This window comes from Haliotis rufescens, unplaced genomic scaffold (assembly GCF_023055435.1).
Source record: "Haliotis rufescens isolate VD_foot unplaced genomic scaffold, xgHalRufe1.0.p SCAF_74, whole genome shotgun sequence".
Lineage (NCBI taxonomy): Eukaryota > Metazoa > Mollusca > Gastropoda > Lepetellida > Haliotidae > Haliotis > Haliotis rufescens.
Genome location: NW_025964366.1, coordinates 163,491 through 183,803, shown reverse-complemented (window position 1 = coordinate 183,803; position 20,313 = coordinate 163,491). Strand labels below are relative to the sequence as shown.

At 41.4% G+C, this 20,313-nt stretch overlaps 1 protein-coding gene across 2 annotated transcripts in view; it reads right to left on the bottom strand.

Annotated features, from left to right (window-relative positions):
* The window catches only part of LOC124123872, a 34,101-nt gene that overhangs the window by 8,340 nt on the left and 5,448 nt on the right, over window positions 1-20,313 (bottom strand). Inside the window, exons 5-17 of one of the 2 annotated variants that reach the window (XM_048388581.1) lie at window positions 18,972-19,045; window positions 18,189-18,242; window positions 16,034-16,148; window positions 12,706-12,881; window positions 9,827-10,054; window positions 7,783-7,991; window positions 6,763-6,903; window positions 5,362-5,502; window positions 4,286-4,505; window positions 3,313-3,514; window positions 1,769-1,939; window positions 893-978; window positions 38-149 (exon numbers count right to left, since the gene is read on the bottom strand). In XM_048388581.1, coding sequence (XP_048244538.1) covers window positions 38-149; window positions 893-978; window positions 1,769-1,939; window positions 3,313-3,514; window positions 4,286-4,505; window positions 5,362-5,502; window positions 6,763-6,903; window positions 7,783-7,991; window positions 9,827-10,054; window positions 12,706-12,881; window positions 16,034-16,148; window positions 18,189-18,242; window positions 18,972-19,045 — 1,929 coding nt within the window. The remainder of the gene's footprint in view (window positions 1-37; window positions 150-892; window positions 979-1,768; window positions 1,940-3,312; window positions 3,515-4,285; window positions 4,506-5,361; window positions 5,503-6,762; window positions 6,904-7,782; window positions 7,992-9,826; window positions 10,055-12,705; window positions 12,882-16,033; window positions 16,149-18,188; window positions 18,243-18,971; window positions 19,046-20,313) is intronic. The other variant, XM_048388582.1, reaches the window with a different exon arrangement.

Genomic DNA, 20,313 nt, shown 5'->3' with positions numbered 1-20,313 from the left:
ACCACCCCTATGTCCCTGTGAGAGGAGAAACACACACCTGTAGAGTTAGTGACACAGGTATCATGGCCAGACTTGGATGCAGCAGGTTTCAGTGTACCTGATGACCCTGACTTGGCTGCAGGGGCCCCTGCCTTAGCTGCCGGTGCACCCTGTGACAAGAGAACATGATTCCACAAGCAGTTTCTACCCGACCTCATAATTTCCCTCATCAAAGCAAGCATGTTTTCTTCTGAGGACAATCATATTAAATGTAATGCAAGTTATGTTTTCAGAACACTGCTATGTTTTTCTAGAGAGTGACCAATCCAGGATTAAACGTACTATATTTCATGGCTTTTCGCTGGTTCGTCTTCATTGTAATGATTGCCCAATTGTGTCTTTATAAAACATCTTGCATCATACATTTTGGCCAATACACTGGAAGGCTGTAATATATACGATACAGATTTCCCTGTCTAATGACACAATTATGACTTATTTTAATAATAAATGTTCCACAGTTCATAAATGTGCGGTCATCCTAGGAGGAAGAGAGTCGGGCGTTTTGAGAACTAAAATTTCATTAAGTTTGACCTCTGATTGGTTGTTCCCCCGTATAAACTTAGCAGTATTTGAAAACCCGAAAAATCATGATATTTCACTTTCTTTTGGTCAGGAAAAGGATATCAACTGCAGTGAAGATAATGACAAAAATATAGTTCAAATCTGTTATTTGAAGAATAGAAAGTGTTCAGTGTTGTGATTCGAGGTTCTGAGCATATTTGATACAAGAAAACATTTTGTTGTAGGATCTGAGGTTTAACTGAATGATCTGAAGGACTGAAGGATGTGACCCGTGTAACATCATCCTACCACTATATGTTGACAATGCTATCATCTTGGACTCGCTCACCCTTCCTGCAGGTGCCCCTCGAGCTGCACCCCGACCAGGTGCTGTGCTGGCCCCTCGTGCTCCAGCTCCACGACTAGCAGCAGCTCCTGTCAATGCAGCAATTAGCAAATCAACCACAGTGCATTTCTGCTGCAATAATCTGATTTGCTGAAAATCATTCACACAAATAGATGCTAACAGAGTTATGTCCCTTGGTAAAGGCACCTGAACACATGCATGTTTATTGGTTTCTCTATATTAGGGGATTAGTGATGAAGATGAGGACAATGCTGTGAACCTCTTTACTACTGATACAACCAACAACCTTATTATGAACCCAAATCGAAATAATGGGACAAAGTCATAGCTTGGTTGTAGATATGCTGACCATTCAATGCTGTAAACTGGTAACAAAAATGGTGATGCTTTAACTCCTATGAATATATCTAAAATTCTAAACTAAGTGTCCTTGGCAGATAAACTAGGAAAAAACATAGTCCTTCTTCTCTTAAATTCAGGGGTATTTTAATATGTCATTCAATGGAAACATGTGAGACTAAACATTAAAGCATCTTCTTGTTTATTAATCCTGTTATTAGTGAACCACAAGTCACCTCTGCATGCAAAAACATTAGTTACTATAATAACATGAATTTAATTCTAATTTTGGAATTTTTACTGACATTTGATTTTGGGTCAAATATCGGCCTCTGAGCAGGTCTCGACACCTCAATGACTCCTCCTCTCTAAGCAAGTCAAGTCAACATCTTGAGTACATTATTACTCATAAAACCAATCACCTAACATAATCTCACTGTTACAGCCTAGTATGAATGTATGTCATTCATGACCTAACTGACATTCTTTCATCCTGCTACACATCAAGCATTGACTTACCTCCCCTGGTTGCAGCTCCTCTGCCCCGAGCTGCAGGTGCCCCCCTCCCTGCTGCCCCTCCCCTAGTGCCTCCTCTCGCACCTCCAGCTGCAGGCTTTGCTTCAGTCTTGGGTTGCGCTGCCTTCCTCCTTTCTTCCTCTGCCTTCAGCTTCTCCTGCCACCACTGCTGACCTGGAAATATGAGGATTTTATTCTGATGTAGTTGTGGACATGCTTCAAAATAGTCCTTGTTGAGGTTTATAACCATCTTCCCGAGGCAAGGGCTTTAACTGACCATTGAAGTCTAGTCACCACCCTTGCAGAACTAGGCTAAAATTTCCAGGCTCAATCGTAGCGCCACCAGTGGCAATTATGTTTGTTTGTTGTTTAACGCTGCACTCAGCAATATTCCAGCTATATGACGGCGGTCTGTAAAATAATCGAGTCTGGACCAGACAATCCACTGATTGACATCATGAGCATCGATCCTCGCAATTGGGATCGATGGCAGGTATCAACCAAGTCAGCGAGCCTGACCACCCGATCCCGTTAGTCCCCTTTTACGACAAGCAAAGTCGCCTTTTACAGCAAGTATGGGTTGCTGAAGACCTATTCTACCCCGGAATCTTCACTGTTCAGTGGCAATTATGTGGCAATTATGAGTTATGTACCTTCTATGTCCCTTCTACTGACCAATCAGATTCCACCTCTCGTATCACATACATTTATCACAACATACATTTACTTCAAATAAAGGCTAGAATAATAGAGTTGTATCTTGGCTCGACTAACATGTCTATTCATAGTCCAGTCAAAACTGCATAAAGAAATTGACATCTAGTTCGTCAACTATTGCAGGATTTGTAAAGCACGTGTACCGCCAACTCAGTATCATCAGATACTTTCCAAATCTTTTCATGTTTTTAATCACGCTGCTCACTTGATTTGATGCACTTCATGAAGATAGACCCGTTTTATTGCAATATGGAACCTATCAATCAGATTATCTCGACTGGGTGCCGCCATTTTGTTTGAAGCAACTTATGAGAGGCAGAATTTGATTGGTCAATAGGAGGCATAAGGAGGGACATAATTCGTAATAGGCATGTCATTATCATGTAGTAGTATTTTGTTTGTTTGTTTGTTTGTTGTTTAACGCCTCATTCAGCAATATTCCAGCTTTATGATGGCGGTCTGTAAATAATTGAATATGGACCAGACAAACCAGTGAGCGACATCATGAGCATCGATCCACGCAATTGGGAAAGAATGACATGCATCAACCAAGTCAGCGAGTTTGACCACCCGATCCCGTTAGTTGCCTTTTACGACAATCATAGTCGCCTTTTACGGCTAGCATGGGTTGCTGAAGACCTATACTGCCCCGGATCTTCATGGGTCTCATGTAGTAGTGACAACAGTCTGCTTGTCTTGAAGTCAAAGTACATCGCATGACCCCACTGATCAATATCTTTTAGCAATGATGCAGAGAATATTTGGATTTGTTCTCAAAGTGCGTATTTAATAATTAAACACTGATCAAACCTCACTGCAGGCATCTTTACCTGTCAACATCTCCCCAGGTTCCCCCGAGGCCGGCTTCCCCTCCAGCTCCATGCAGGACTTGAAGGAAGCCTTGGCATCCTCCAGCAGCTTGTTGGCAGCTTCTCCAGGGGGGCTGTTCTCGAACTTGGCAAGTTGTGCTGCCCCGAGGATGTAGAGAGCTGGGCTGCTGCATGGCTGGATCTGTACCAGCTGCTGACAGGTCTACAAGAGAACACAGCATCCCTCTCATCAGTATTTGGGACTAAGGGGAATACAGTGTCCTCACTCATCAGTACCTGGGAGGGAGGAGAATACATCATCCCCTCTCTTATCAGTACAGGGGAGTGAGGAGAATACAGTGTCTTCTGTCATCAGTACATGGGAGTGAGGAGAATACAGCATAACTATCTCATCAGTACATAGCAGTGAGAGGAATACAGTGTCTTCTCTCATCAGTACATGGGAGTGAGGAGAATACAGCACCACCTCTCTCATCAGTACAGGGGAGTGAGGAGAATACAGCATCTCAAGTACATAAATGCGAGCATGGAAATTAGCTTAGTGTAAAGCCACAGTCAGCAATACTCCAGCTATATCAGGCGACATGTAAATGATGGTAGATGACAAAGCAGATCCCCCATTCTTACCATCTCATCCTTATTAGTCACAATGCTTTATGAGGTATATTTTTTTTAAATGAAATAAAAAAGAAACGTTTGGCAGGCTTTTTGAAGATGCGGGCGGAGCCTGAGAACCAAGATTTTGTTCAGCCTAAATTATGTCATACCCATACTTTGTGATATGAAAGCAACAGAGGGTGCACACACATTTAAAAAATATTTGCAAAATCATATCAAAAACAATTCTTACAATAAATATCTAGCTTAACGACACAGCTGACTGCTAAATTACTGATAGCTTGTTATGTCAATCACCCAATGATCCAAAATAAAGACAAATGATTAAACTCTTCAAAAGACATAAAATATTTACCCTTTCCTGAAGGTTCAGGAGCTCCGAATTCTGGGGGATGGTGGAGTGGACGATGAGAGCGGACAGCCTCTCACAGCGCTGGGCGATGACACTCTCTTGTCCACTCTGACTGGCAGACCGGAGGAGAAGGGAGTGAGCATCAAGGAGAACCCACTCCACCTGTTTGTAGGTATCTCCTCGACAGAGTGTTGGCAGAACTTGTGATGATAGGAGGGCAGCACTGGAGCGGAAGGTAACATCATGAGAAACACAAGTGACATGAATGCTATTCAAGAAATAAACAGCAACTCATCGTTGTTTATTGTACAATAAAACACTGCAAGTTTATTCTCCCTGTGGTGTTTTAATGTATGATAAACAACGATGTGTTGTTTATTTCTTATATGAGATATCAACATTATGTACAGCCTCTTTAAAGATGATGATAAAATGTACAAGCTTTAAAAATATTTACCCATATTTAAATCATGATGACTCCCTCAACAGAATCTCTGCAATAGCACAAGTCCATTTTATACACACGTAGGTTATTCCCGCATATTCCTACAATCCTCACGTCGATTATCCTCTGTCAGGTATACAGGAGAATCCTCACCTTAGTCCCACCTTACATTCATCCAATCACACACCACATAGCACCGCTTATTAGCACTGAGTAGAGTATTTCCGCTAAAACAATACATGCGTGCTGGCTCGTGTCGGCCTTTGACGCAGTCGCAAAGAACAAAGACACCATATTGCGTGGGAGGCGTCTGTCTGGACTTGCAGGTGTGAACAGTGATGATGTAAGTGAGTTGAACTCTTGTCTTGACCCCAGCAGTGACAATTCACAGGATGTAATTAGTGTTTGAATGACATTGTTTATATACTTGTTACAAGTGCTGCTCAATAAACAGTGGGGTGAAATACATAGTTGTTTGTTTTCAGCGTATGTCTAAGTTGGTATTTCTGCTATCCAATATGTCTTATTGTTGATATAAATGTGATGTTTAATAATATGAGCAAAGACTACTCACATTTTTCGCATTTAATTCACGCTCGCAGGATATTTCACTGCCTTTGATTTGAGGTCTTACTTATGAAACACATCCTGTGCTGAGAGGGTGTCCTTCACGTCTGGGTTGGCGGTGAGAAGTCGGCCCAACTGAATCACAGCTCGCAGCAGGTGGACATTGGTCAGTCGGATAAGATTCTCTGCATGAAGGCTGCCCAACACACTGAAGGTCAAATGTAATGGGTCAGTGAAAGGGTGTACGGTGATTTCGGTCAACAGCAGGTTTTGCAAATCATCTGTACCACCAACTCGGCATCAACAGATATTTTCCAAATCTTTTAATGTTTTTAATCAAGGTGCTCTTCGGTACATCTGGACAATACATAAAACACGTATAAAAGCCTTCCCCAGTCAACAGAAACAGAAATACTCACTGATGCTAAAACTCTTCACATAGATGGGACATAACTTGTAATAGCCACTGTTGGCGCTACAATTGACACTAGAAATTCCAGCCTAGTTTGCCCAAGTACTTCTTCAGCAGCTATTGTTATTAATCATGACAACAGTCACTTTGATAGCAGTCACTCGTATTGCAATGGATCCATAACACTGTTACTTGATCTATCTGTCTGTCCATGCCCTGCTATTTTGAATCTCCAGCTATTTCAAAGTTACAAAACGATCCTGTTAGGTTCGAAATACCGGGTCTGACCGTGTCATCGTTTTATGTCTTTTTATGTCTGTTGGTACGAAACAGCTGGGTTTGAAACCCCAAACCTTCCGTTCTCCGGGTCGATGCTCTGTCCACTTGACCACCAGTATATCAGCATTTCCCGAGGCAAGAGTGTCCACTAGCCTTTTTATCATGTTTCCACTCTTGCCACATCAAGCCCACTTTCCTGCGCTATATATGACTGGAGTATCCAATCAGAGAACGTTTCACAAAATCAACATCCACGACTTGTACAACTTCGTATGAAAGTGATTTACCGCTGCCTGTCTTTGTTGACATGAATGTCTTTTTCATCTTTTTCAACCCCTCCTCAAACGATTGCCTATGTTTTTGTGTCACAAAATCACAATGATTTCATTATCTGATAGACTATGTCACCACCTATGGTAGTCGCCGTCTTTGTGAAGCTATACGAGATATGAACAGCGTTCTGATTGGATATCGTGTTGTCATTACAAGGGGCACAACTCATGATCTACGCGAGGTGGCGCATGGGTCCAGCCAAGAAAAGTGTCCTTGATGTGGCAAGGGTAGGAAGTAGGCTTTGACATAGGCTAGTGGACACGCTTGACTTGGGAAGATGGTACATCAGAGATTAGAAGAATTTTCATATTCACTTTCACGTTAACATTATCAAGTCCACAGTCCCTTAACAATAGTGCCATACGTGTACAGCTATGATAGTGAGCATGTCTTTAATGTGTGAAACGACAATGTCTGATATTTGATTTCTCAGACCTCACTCACATATTCTCCTCATCTGACAAGGCAAACTTTGAGTTTTCTGTGAGCAACGTCTCCACGGCCTCCTGAAGATATGTGATAGCTTCCTTGGCCCGAGATCCTGGACCTCCCTTCTGCAGTGCCAGGGCTAGACCCAAGTATATCCTGAAAATATGGCAACATTCAGACTTCTATTTCTGTCTTCTAAAATCTCGGTGTCAAGACAAATCTGTCTCATAATATGGATAATGCTTCCAATAATTCAAAAGGGAGTGTGTGATTTGCACAAAAGGAATTGTTCCAATGGAAAATCTATCCGTTCTGACAAGTAAATTTTGAAAACATTTTGGATGGTTTACTATTACTGAACCAGCTCTGAAAAAAAGAACGAGATTTTCCCTGCAAAGAGGTTGATAGTGGTCCCTCCTAGACAACAGTGTGAGAAACTATCAATACAAGCAGAGAACACTATCAGACATTATACCACAAGGGTGTGTGATGACCATTGTGTGGGCAGGTTAATATTCTTTGTAACAACCCAGCATCTGCAATGTGCCAAGGTTGGATAATGGATGACTTGATTCAGACAACAGGAGGCAAGGTCATATGGACTTCAACACTCTCGACATGCCTGAAATAGTGCTGATGCGATGTTAAATCTTAAATCACTAACTCACTCCATATCAACCTAAAGGGCACTTGTCTAGACATAGCCATGTTGAAGATGAGTTGTCTCCCTTTTGGTCACCCGTCCAATGACTCTTCATTCTCATTAGAGTCAGTGAGTGAGTATTGTTTTACGCCACTTTTAGCAATTTTCAAGCAATATCATGATGGGGGACACCAAAAATTGGCTTCACACATTGTATAATTCTCGGTAGACATTGCAACCATATGATTCCAATCTTAGGCAATTGTTCTGCAAAGATGGGGTGCTGTCGGACGTATCTGACCCAAAATCCTTCTCAAAAACCCATCCTAGCTATGCTTATGACAGTGATGATTATGATGATTATGATGAAACAGTTTACAAAGTAACCTTACTTTGCCAGCTGATGCTTTGCATTCCAGTTGAGTGTGACTTCAAGACGCTTGACAGCATCTTCATAATTTCCCTGGACGACCAGCAGCCGACCCACATGGAAGTTGAACACAGCCTTGGTCTCGTCCAGTGTCATGGCGTCCAGGTATTTCATGTAGGCCTGCCCAAGGGGATTCCTGTCATTGCCCGCCTTCAGGGCAGCAGCTCCTTCCTGGGGGGTAGAGATATGACCATGCTGTTGTACACTAGTAATGACCACAGTACAACCCTTGTGGCTCTGGGTAAGAATATAAGCTCCCAGCAAGCTATGCTGGTCGTTGGAGGTTGGTTGGTTGGTTGTTTTGTTGTTTACGTCGCACTCAGCAATATTCCAGCTATATGACGGCGGTCTGTAAATAATCAAGTCTAGACCAGACAATCCAGTGATTAATATCATGAGCATCGATCTACGCAATTGGGATCGATGACATTCATCAACCAAGTCAGCGAGCCTGACCACCCGATCCCGTTAATCGCCTTTTATGACAAGCATAGTCGCCTTTTACGGCAAGCATGTGTTGCTGAAGACCTATTCTACCCGGATCTTCACAGGTCTCGTTGGAGGTGACAATATGGATGGGGTGACCAGGTTCGGTGACAGTTGATTGCATGTCATCATATCACAATTGTGTGGATTGATGATCTTACTGCTTGTGATCGCTACACATAGCAGTTACTAGCTCAAGGTCTGATTTTAATGCGATTGGATGATCATGTTGTCAATCACCGGCTTGTTCGGACCAGTCTTGATCATTAACAGGCTGCCGTCATATTGCTGAGTGCAGTGTTAAACAAACAAATAAACAAGTACACTGTATAGCATGCTTGGTTACATATTTTTTTAAATCTCCATTCTATCATGATACATGCTCTGTGTACATATACCACCATAGCATTGTTTCTATAATGACATCACTACCACTCAGCTCTCTTTATCACAAAGTTTGCATACAATGTCTCTTGCCCATGACAGTAATTTGATTGGAGAGTTATATTCAACATAGTGCTATTCAAATCAGGCTAAAAATAAAGCTACAGTGGCGAATGAGTCCAGAGTATTAATCAAAATAGAAAGAAGATAGAATACTGTGGAAAGTCAATGATGTAGGATAACAACAATCAAAATCACCTTTTCAAGTCTTTCTACTAGTGTTTAAAATAAAAGAATTTCCCAGGCTGCCATCAGGACCCACAAACTCAAGACTAAACTAAACTCTTCAAGACAGCTTATTGTGACAGATAAATCAAAACTTAAATTTAAAGGACCCATACAAATTTGAAACTACGGGCCAGACACGAAATCTACCTGCCATGGGCCTTTGGGCAGGCGGTTTTTTCAAACACTGACTAGCTCCAACATCTTTTTCCACAATATTATGAGTAGATGGCATGCACCATCAGAGAGGCCTTCTATTTGCTTACTTCACCAGACAGAAGGCATACATACTTGGCCTAGATGATGAGCTGGTAAGGTAGGATTGGTTAAACATATCTGTAACACCATCCTCTATATCTCCAGGGCTTTCATTTCAGCAAACCTACACTTAGGCCTAAAAACATAAAAGAATTGGTTCTCAGGCAATGCTTTTTTAACTACTGTTGGACTTGGAATATTTAAGGATTTTTTTATATTTTTTTAAAAATGGAAATAAAAATGAAACGTAAGTTGAACTTTGTGATGATGTGGGCGGTGCCTGAGAAACAAGACTTTTTTTATTAGCTTAACCCCTGGATCCATTCACGTGGTTCTGACCAATCAGAAGGTGAGTTACAAACCAGCCTCAATGTTGGATTGGCCATATCAACAATATGGTGGCTAGTCCCATTGACTAGGATAGAGTATGCAAGAAATTCAACATTAAAATATTGACTGATGGTATTCCTCATTCTGTAAACTCACCTGAGATGCTTTCTTGGAGTACCATGCATACAGCTCCATGACGTGATCAGCCTTGCCGCTCTCCCCTGAGTCTACAAAGTGATGGTATTCCTCATCTGTCAACTCACCTGAGATGCTTTCTTGGAGTACCATGCATACAGCTCCATGACATGATCAGCCTTGCCGCTCTGCCCTGAGTCTATCAAGTGATGGTATTCCTCATCTATTGCCTTCAGTTGCAGTGATATAGGAGCTGTGGCATCCACCCCTCTCAGCTTGGCTATGGCCAGGGCCTCCTCTTCTTTGGAACTCTCCTTAGCCTGCACGTTGAAGGAAGGAATGTCGGAACTATCCTGCTGAAACAATAACACTGCGCATGAGGGCTTTGACAGGTAATCAACTACTTGAACACAGTTCTGGTGTAGATGGATTTGAGGCCTTTTTCGACCAGGGGAGATAACTCACATCTTCACATCTTCACATCTCTATGAGTGTGGCAGACATGGAAGAAGAATTGTACAGTGTACACATTTTGACTTGGATGGTGCTAAGAAAGAAGTCCAAATGTCTATTGTGTGGCCTATCACTGCTTAAAACAAGGACTCAAGTCTTGGTCTGGGTCTGAGACAAGCTACTTGATTCCATCATCTCAGACCCGTCAGAACCCAAACAAGCATAAATTCAGTCATTTTTCAGGATGGTCACATTTCAGGATGGATACTCATTTTAAACTTATCCTGTCTCGCACTATGCATTATTCCACAGTTGGAGATACTCTAGCCTGTATTAGAATACAACCAAGAGACATGCATGAAGAAGCTGGCTCTAAACAGTGAAAAAATTATAATAATAATAAACTTAAAACACTGCCTAGTGTCGTAAACGACAATAACTGATCTAACGACCAATAACAATCTGGTGACATGATCCCGATACACAAATAGGACCTAACAGCATGATATCGGGTATAACATGCGGAAACGTGTTTTCACGCATGACATCATTACATGAACAACCATGTAGCTGTAAAGAATGAGTGATACAGAACGACTTACAATCGATCCAGAATGGAACACCATTCAATTGGTATACAAGACAGGACGCAACACTATCTCCATGAACAAAGTAGTGCGACTGCCTGGCATCTCCTAATGCTTCATCAAAGCGATCAATAAAGCCTGAGGGATTGAAGCATGCCAAGACGAGAAAAGGAAGATCAACAATATCCACAAGAGGATCTTTGAGCCAGTACCGAACAACACAAATACAAAATACAGAGGTCAGCGGAATAAAGGGTCGGGACACTGTCGAAACGGCAACTCTGCTGTTGAAGATCTAAATTTTACAGACAAGCGAATCCACACTCCAATTGGGTACTGGGTCGAGGAACGCAAACAATCAAAGAACAATAAACGCAAGAGTCAAAGTTCCAAGATTTATTCTGTTTATACACGAGCGTAGTACGAGAGGGCAGGAGTGGTGTGCAGTCGACAGCTACTGTGTAAGGAGCAGGTGACCGAATTGATGTAAGCCCTGGACGTCTGTGTCATGGAGATACTGGGAAGCAAAGACTGTGCCTGACTTTCACCAATCTCATTAAAATCAGATCTTACTTTTCGCTACCGTTAAACAAAGATCTGAAGACATCCCCTTAGGGGTCACGTCTGAACGGCCTTTCATCCGACCAATCAGAGTGTCACCTACCAGATTATATAAGTGACAGTCGGAATGTGATTTTCCTTATCATGCAACCTCGAAAACTTTAACATTGGGTATTACGAACGTTAGTTATGGGTTTAACGACTGAATCCTTACAATCTAGACCATCTTTTAGCCATTCACGAATGTTTTTTGTTCAGGTTTCAAATTTGTAATTGAGAATTTGTCAACATGTTTCGAAGCATAGTCGCCAATTCGAAATTAGTGCCGTAAAGCATGAGAAAGCTGCCCTCTGATTGGTCATTCCATTAGTCGGTCAAAGTTTGCGTAAGGTCGGTCTGAAATGACCCGTAAGGGGATGTCCTCAGATCTTTGTTTCGCGGTAGCTAGAACTAAGGTCTGATTTTAATGAGACTGGACTTCCACAAACACCCTTCCATAATGGCGGAGAGAGAGCAGTTGCTATGTAGGGTCATGGTTGAAGCAACTGCTTGGGTCTCAATTGGATGCAACAGGTGTCTCTCCCAGGAGGGCCAAAGAGGTCTTGCAGCCTTCAAGTAGATTTGGAGTACTTGTACCGGACATAAGGAGAGATCTTCCAGGTCATCAAAAGAAGGAAAAAACTGGAGAGCCAAGTGAGACACGTCCTTTCTGGTCGACGACAAGCGGTAATATGGTTTGATGTGACATAACATCAAGGTCACATGACAGCGACGATGGTCCTACAAAAGTGGGACTTGAGATGGAAACAGCTTTTGTCTTGCACCCAGGACCATCACTAGGCGCTCTCTCTTTTTGTCGTAAGGTAAGCAGTAAGTGCATTAAGGAGTAATGCAGGATAAGTAAAAAATATGCATTCTCTAACACTGATAATAAACGTCTCCACAGTGTGGCCATGAGAAAGAGAATGATGTGGCAGGTATAAAAAAGTGATCAGGTCGTGTAGGTTGCTATGCATGGGATTCCGTTTTGAGCCATTTGTTTGGGTGGTGATCATGGTATGCTGGGATGTGTTCAGGCGAATTGCTTTTTAGAAGCTGGAAACTTTGTTCAAGCACAATTCCACATAGGATTGAAGAAGAAAGATGAAAAGCATTGTATGATATGGGAAAAGTTTAAATAGTTGCCAGTCACATTGGGGCGCACCAAGAATGGGCTTTAGACACCGCATCAGGGTAGGTAAATGAACCCAATTTATTCAATGCAAAAAGCAAAAGCCTTAACCTATCGTACTATGCCAATTTGGAATAAGAGAAGAAGACAATCTAGGCTTAGCTCTAAGAGCATTGGCAAAAAATTAGGTTCAGTAATCGATTAAGCTGAAATTACAAGAATCGTGGACACTTACTTCCTTTTTGAATCCGAACAAATCCTCAGCATAATACCTCTCCTCCAATACCATCCCAAGTTGAAGGTGAAGGTCAGGATCTTTGGGCTTGAACTTAATTGCAGTAGCATAGTTATATGATGCTCGGTTGAGGAAATCTACTGGAGATTCGTCTTCATCATATTGCTTTGACTCACCTGGACAAAGGCAAAAAATGGATATTGAGAAAAATATTTTGAGAATAAAAATAGTTATAAAAACATTTTTTATATCATAGTACATGTAGAATACGTTTTTGATATTTATTACATGAAAAATGGCAAGGTTTCTTGGCTGGATAAAGAGACAAATGTTATCTATTAGGCTCATTTACGGACAAATATGCAAATAAAAAAGGTCAGGAAGGTATTACTTTCAGTGTTTACAAACTTGGCTTGCTAAATACTTTGTATCCTAATCCTATAGGATACATACCATCCAAAAACACACTTGTGTGATAACTTCTATATTTACAGTTAGAGCTTTATATCTATCTGAATACTTCTTGATCAAAAGCCACAGCATTAAGAATGATGCACTAGGTATCCGAAAAATATCAGACCAAGGAACCCTTTGCTCAAGAGTGGATGATTTCTTTTGTATTTTTGCTGGGTCCATAACCAAGGTGCCTTATCAGCCTGAAACAGTGGCTGTGAAGGGTATTTTCAAGGAACCAGTTTTGTAACTCTGATAATGCTATTAAACACACATTCTTGATGGGATTGGTGTCAGAACTTTATCATACTGTGCCATTTTTTCATGCCCCCCCAATAGTTCTGATAGATTTTGGCGATCATTTTATTTTATGTCTCATTGGCCCACGCACCCACCCCTTTTTTAAAGGCCTGTCCCTTATTTCAGCTGAAATCTGATATACGGTAGAACATGAATATAACGAATTACAAGGGACCAGAGAAATCAGTTCATTATATCCCTTGTTCGTTATATACGTTTTCGCTCGGAAACATCCGCCATCTTGTGTAAAACAAAACACAATACACGTAATTGCAGCACTGACTTGTATCAGTAGTGATCACTTCATAGCATTCGATTGATAACATTTCATAACATTCATTTAAGTTTAACAAGGTTGACCCGTCACCGATGATTGTGTTGATTCGCCGCGATTGTGTTGATTCACCGCTGATTGCGTACAGCTAATTGTCAGTGACACTTGACACTGTGTGAGATTTCTCAGTTCGCTATACACGTCACTAATTAGTGGTAGATGGGCTTGTCGATGATCAGATATCTGTTCGCTGTATCCGTTAGTTCGCTGTAGAGAGTTTGTTATATACGTAAATTTTATATAATATTATATAGGAGATAAATCGGTGATTTTTTAACAGTTCGTTGTATCCGTTTGTTCGCTACACTTATATCCGTGTTCGTTATATCCGTGTTCTACTGTAGTTGCATGACACAATGAACACAAAGCACTGAAAAAAATATACTACAAGGATCATCCAAAACACTTCAATTTTAGACCTCACTCAATTTGTTAATTCAACATAAAACATTTTAATAGTTTAATTGTTTGTATTTAGTTGATTAAGAAGACAAAAAAGTCTAAAATGACAAAGCTCTGCATTTCAAATGTGTCTGCCAAAATATATGCCATTTGGCAGCCATGTCATTGGATTCAATAACATAGACAATCTGTTACATACATGCATGGCCAGCCAAACTTACTTTGACTATTGATGAAACGTTATTTCAACATAGGTGGCATACCCTTCATCACAGCCTAGATGGAGTATGTCGGATATAGTTCCATTTTTGGTTTGTTTGTTGTCAAACGCTGCACACAGCAATATTCCAGCTATATGACTGCAGTCTGTAAATAATCGAGTCTTGACCAGACAATCCACTGATTGACATCATGAGCATCGATCTACACAATTTGGATGCGATGACATGCATCAACCAAGTCAGCGAGCCTGACCACCCGATCCCATTAGTCGCCTCTTACGACAAGCATAGTTGCCTCGTACGGCAAGCATGGGTTGCTGAAGACCTATTCTACCCCAGATCTTCACAGGTCCACACAAATGGTATACAATGACATGCATCAACCAAGTCAGGGAGCCTGACCACCCGATCCCGTTAGTCGCCTCTTACGACAAATATAGTTGATTTTTACATCAAGCATGGGTTGCTGAAGACCTATTCTATCCCGGGTCTTCACATGTCCACAAAATTGGGATACGATGACATGCATTAACTAAGTCAGGGAGCCTGACCATCAGATCCCGTTAGTTGCCCCATATGATAAGCATAGTGGACTTTTACGTCAAGCATGGGTTGCTGAAGACCTATTCTACCCTGGAAACTGCACAGGCCTGATATAGTTCCAGCTACAGGACAGCTGTGAAGAACTCATTTAATAACAGAATCTAGAAACAAGATGAGTTATTACTATAGTTCAGAGGCGGATCAAGGGATCTTGTGGCAGGAGGAGTTATAGAAATAGTTGTGTATACTGTCAAGTGGATGACTCTCCCGATCCACTCCCAGCTCTCAAGGTAACAATATATATCTTACCTCCATGTCAGAATGTCGGGATCTGATTGGTTCACATGATCTGTATATCTGAGCAGGAGAATAAATCCCTTACACCCTGCTATGAAGCAAAAAGCCACATTTTTCATGAGTCAATGAAAATCACGTGACACAGCACAAGTTGTCCGCTCAATCAAAAAACCGTTTTCTATCAATTTTCAATTTGTTTAATTCTTTCACAATGGCACCAAAGGTGAAAAAATATTCAAATATTCGCTGCCCCACAAAATCCTTGATCTGCCTCTGTGGTTACAAGGTAAGGTAAAAGAAACTAGCAGTACACACATTAGCATTACCGTATTCGCTGTAATAAGCGCCCAGCTCTAATAAGCACCCACGGAGATATTTGTTAATATATTGGCTAGTGAACAATCCCAATCAGCACCCCTTCCGATTGATCAATGTACACAAGACTTATTTATTCGTGTATAATACGCACTTGTGTGTTATATGCACCCTTAATTATGGGCAATTAAATTCTGGAAAATATATCTGTCGTATATAAACATTTCAGGCTGTCAGCATAAACCACGAAATTTATCTTTCAACTGTTTTTTTTCCACCAAAATACTATTCTAATAAGAGCCCCTTATTTCTAATTTTGAGAGCGCCCTGGGCGCTTATTGCGTCGAATACGGTAGTTGGTGGTAACAGTTTATCCAAGGGAAGGCACAGCACACTGATCTATCGTCTAGGTTGACGATTTACAAGACCCAAAACTTGGACACACAGACACATGTTCACAAACCAGGTTTTGGTAAACTTTGAAAGTAGTTCTCCACTTCAGCTTTGGCATTCTTTACCAGTTCTTTTACGTCGGTCTCGTCAAATATCTGCTGCAGGCCTTTCTCCCACTTACGTACCTACACAAACATGGCATGCACACTACATCATGCGGACATCCACTGAGGAACGCCTTTAACCAGTGCTGCATTGCCTCATCAACATGCAAACAGTAGCAGGAAACAGTGAGTGAGTGAGTGAGAGAGGGGTTTTGGCACTGCTTTTAACAGTATTCCAGTTATATCACAGGATGTCAGCTTAATGTGTAAGGAAAGCCCAAAGTGATGCAGGTCTCAGACGTTTGGTGAAACCCACGAGCTTGGGTATGGTGCTGACAAACCTAAAACTATAATCAGGGCGAACCGGGATCGAACCCACAATTATAGGTTTCTGCCCCCTCGCAGGAAAGAGAGAATGTGATCAATCTTTTCTTTCTTACACAAATTTAACTTTTGTGGTGTTTTTTCAATTGTTGCTTGTTCTAGTATTCCTGCACCAATGTCAACACTACTACAGAGGAACTACACATAAACTGGTTTGTGGTCTAATATAACAAAACTTGTTTTCAATTGTTTTTTTATAAGCATTGATAAGAACTACTAGTTTAGCATCTCAGGAAATGTCCACATTTGTAAATTCCTCACATGACAGCAATATATTTCAGCAGTTTTGTAATAAGATTGTTTGTTTGTTTGTTTGTTTGTTTGTTGTTTAACGCTGCACTCAGCAATATTTCAGCTATATGATGGCAGTCTGTAAATAATCAAGTCTGGACCAGACAATCCAGTGACTGATGTCAGGAGCATTGATGGGGGGAAGGGTGGCCTAGTTGTTTAAGGCGCCGCGATTCACTGTGCAGAGTTGCGTCCCTTGGACACGCCAGAAACCTATGATTGTGGGTTCGAATCCCGGGTTCGACCCGATTATGTTTCTAGGCACCATAGCCGAGCTCGTGGGTTTCACCAAAGTGGTAAACGTCTGAGATCTGCATCACTTTGGGCTTAACGCCGTGATATAACTGGAATACTGTTAAAAGCGGCATTAAACCAAAATCACTCACTCAAGAGCATCGATCTACGCAATTGGGATATGATGACATGCATCAACCAAATTAGTGAGCCTGACCACCCGATCCCGCTAGTTGCCTCTTACGAAAAGCATAGTCGCCTCTTACGACAAGCATAGTCGCCTCTTACGGCAAGCAGGGGTTGCCGAAGACTTATTCTAACCCGAATCTTTATGATGCTGTAATGATAAGAGAAAATTCTGACATCCAGCTCAGGAAGCACATTTATCTATGAAAATAACAACATACTGATAACAGTGGAGCACCAGTTGTTTTTCTTTATCAGCCATAGCAAGCAAGCTGAGTTTGAACATTTTTGCTGGGGTTATAAGAATATTTTTAATTTTTTTATTATGCAATCAACATTATGGGACAAAGTGAACAGCTTTGCTGCTTGGTGACAAAAAGATACTGAATAAAAAGCTCATGCAGGAAAGAGAACATGCAATGTTGTGAAGGCTTCACCTGTGATACACCATCTTCTTGAGGCAAGGGAGTTAACTGACCGTAAAAGTCCAGTTTCCATCCTTGGTGAAATAGGCTAGAATTTCTGGGTTCGATCATAGCACCATCATTATCTATTACATGTTATGTCCCTTCTGGAACACTCCTATTGACCAGTCAGATTCCATCTCTCATATCACTTCCATTTGCTTCTAACAAAATGGCGGCACCCACTGAAGACGATCTGATCAATAATCAATATTGATATCGTAATAAAACTGGTCTTACTGTGTGACGTGTATCAAATTACGCACCTTGATATAAAACAGGAAAAGTTTGGGAAAATATCTGTTGACGTTAATTTGATGGTACACATGCTTTGCAAATCCTGCAGTCAACCAAAATCTGCACTGCAGTTTATGAAGCAGATTTTGATTTCGTTACATGATTTTGATTAGACTATGCATAAGCTCCTTAGTCCAGCCAAACTATAACTCAATAATTCCTGCCTAGTTCGGCAAGGGGGGAAACTGGTCTTTTATAGTCAGTTAACTCCCTTGCCTCAGGAAGATGGTGATACACATGTACACAATACAAGTCCAATGCTCACCTCTACTGTGTGGGTCATGGTGACTGTGGTCCCTTTGAATCGATCAGTCAAGTCCTGCAAGATAGTGAGAGTTATAGGGGATAGTGTCTGAGGTATGGCAGCTGGTCTTGACTAGTCCACCACCGTGGTCTAGTGGATAAAGCGTCTGCCCGGGATGCAGAAGGTATGTGGTTTGATCCCTTGGCTGAGTCATACGAAAAGATGTTAACTTGATGGTACTGGTACTTGGTGTTACCCTGCCTGGTATTCGGCATTGTGGGGATAAAACAATGGCTGACACACAGTCCATGCCAAAACTGTGGCATGGTTTCTCAGTGTGATAGCACTATAAAATCAGCGTTCGTCCAGCCAAGTACAAACAGACACACAGATGCATGCATGTCACTATATGAATGTTTATTTGTTTGTTATTTAACGCCGCACTCAGCAATATTCCAGCTATATGACGGTGGTCTGTAAATAATCGCGTCTGGACCAGACAATCCAGTGATTGACATCATGAGCATCGATCCACATAATTGGGATACGATGACATGTATCAGTCAAACCACCCGATCCCGTTAGTCGCCTCATACGACAAGCATAGTCGCCTTTTACAGCAAGCATGGGTTGCTGAAGACCTATTCTACCCGGGATCTTCACGGGTGCGATGATAATTCCCATAATACTTCACCTCACCTGACTAGTCATAGCTCGTGGATAACGTGACAAAAAGTGAAAACTATTTAACGTGGTAAAGCAAAAACCTGATCTAACTTGAAGTATGCTCAGTGATCCACATACCTCCGTTTTGGGTGTCACATTGCACTTTCCAACACTGGCACCAAGTTCCCCGTACTTCACGACCTCAGAAGCCCCTGAGAAGAGAAGAGAAATCATATAATTAGGAATTTGGGATTGTATTTTATTCCCTGATATTTCTGTCACTCCAGCTTACTCCATTTAGAGTGTCTGGTCCAGACTCGATTACTGTAAATCTTCAAATTAACACAAGCGTGAATTAAATGTGAAAAGTGGTCTTTGTTCACAATAATGAAACTTTGCATTTATGTCTCCAAAATGACTATCAAGAAGAAGATGGCCTCACTTCACACACTGGGTAGCGGAAATACCAACTTGAATATAAACACAAACATGGTTTACTGAGAAACACAGTGGTAACATATATATAAAATGACAGCAGTCATAAATCAATAAATAATCAAGGCTAGACACGACAATCCACTGATTGACATCATGAGCATCCTTCCACGCAAATATTTGTTTGTTTGTTGTTTAATGCCGCACTCAGCAATATTACAGCTATATGACGGCGGTCTGTAAATAATCAAGTCTGGACCAGCTATCCACTGATTGACATCATGAGCATCGATCCACGCAATTGTTTGTTTGTTGTTTAAAGCTGCACTCAGTAACAATCAGCTATATGACGGCGATCTGTACATATTCAAGTCTGAACCAGACAATCCACTGATTGATGTCATGAGCATCGATCCACGCGATTGTTTGTTTGTTGTTTAAAGCTGCACTCAGCAATATTTAGTTATATGATGGCAGTCTGTAAATAATCAAGTCTGGACCAGACAATCCAATGATTGACATCATGAGCATCGATCCACGCAATTGGGATCGATGACATGCATCAACCAAGTCAGCGATCCTGACCACCCCATCCTGCTGGTCGCCTCTTACGACAAGCATAATCACCTTTTACGTCAAGCATGGGTTGCTGAAGACCAATCCTACCCCAGCTTGCTGACTAGGTTGATGCATGTCATTGAATTCCAACTGCGTGGATCGATGCTCATGATGTCAATCACAGGATTGTCTGGTCCAGACTCGATTAACACGACATATTTCAAACATTTACGACTGATTCCGTCAAAATCATTGTTTGTCTCCCGCTTCAATGGATAAACATTTCAAACAGAAAAGATTATCAATAGTCTGTGGGAAGCAGCTTTAGAAATTAGCACTAGTCCTGTAGTCCTTAGCAAACTGCCCAATAGTAAAGGTATAATAAGGACTAGTAGAAATTGGCCCATTTTTAGGGTTTTGCTATATGTTATCATTATAAGGACTAGTGGACAAAAACTGTTCGTTTCTAACCATGGGGAAGTACTGC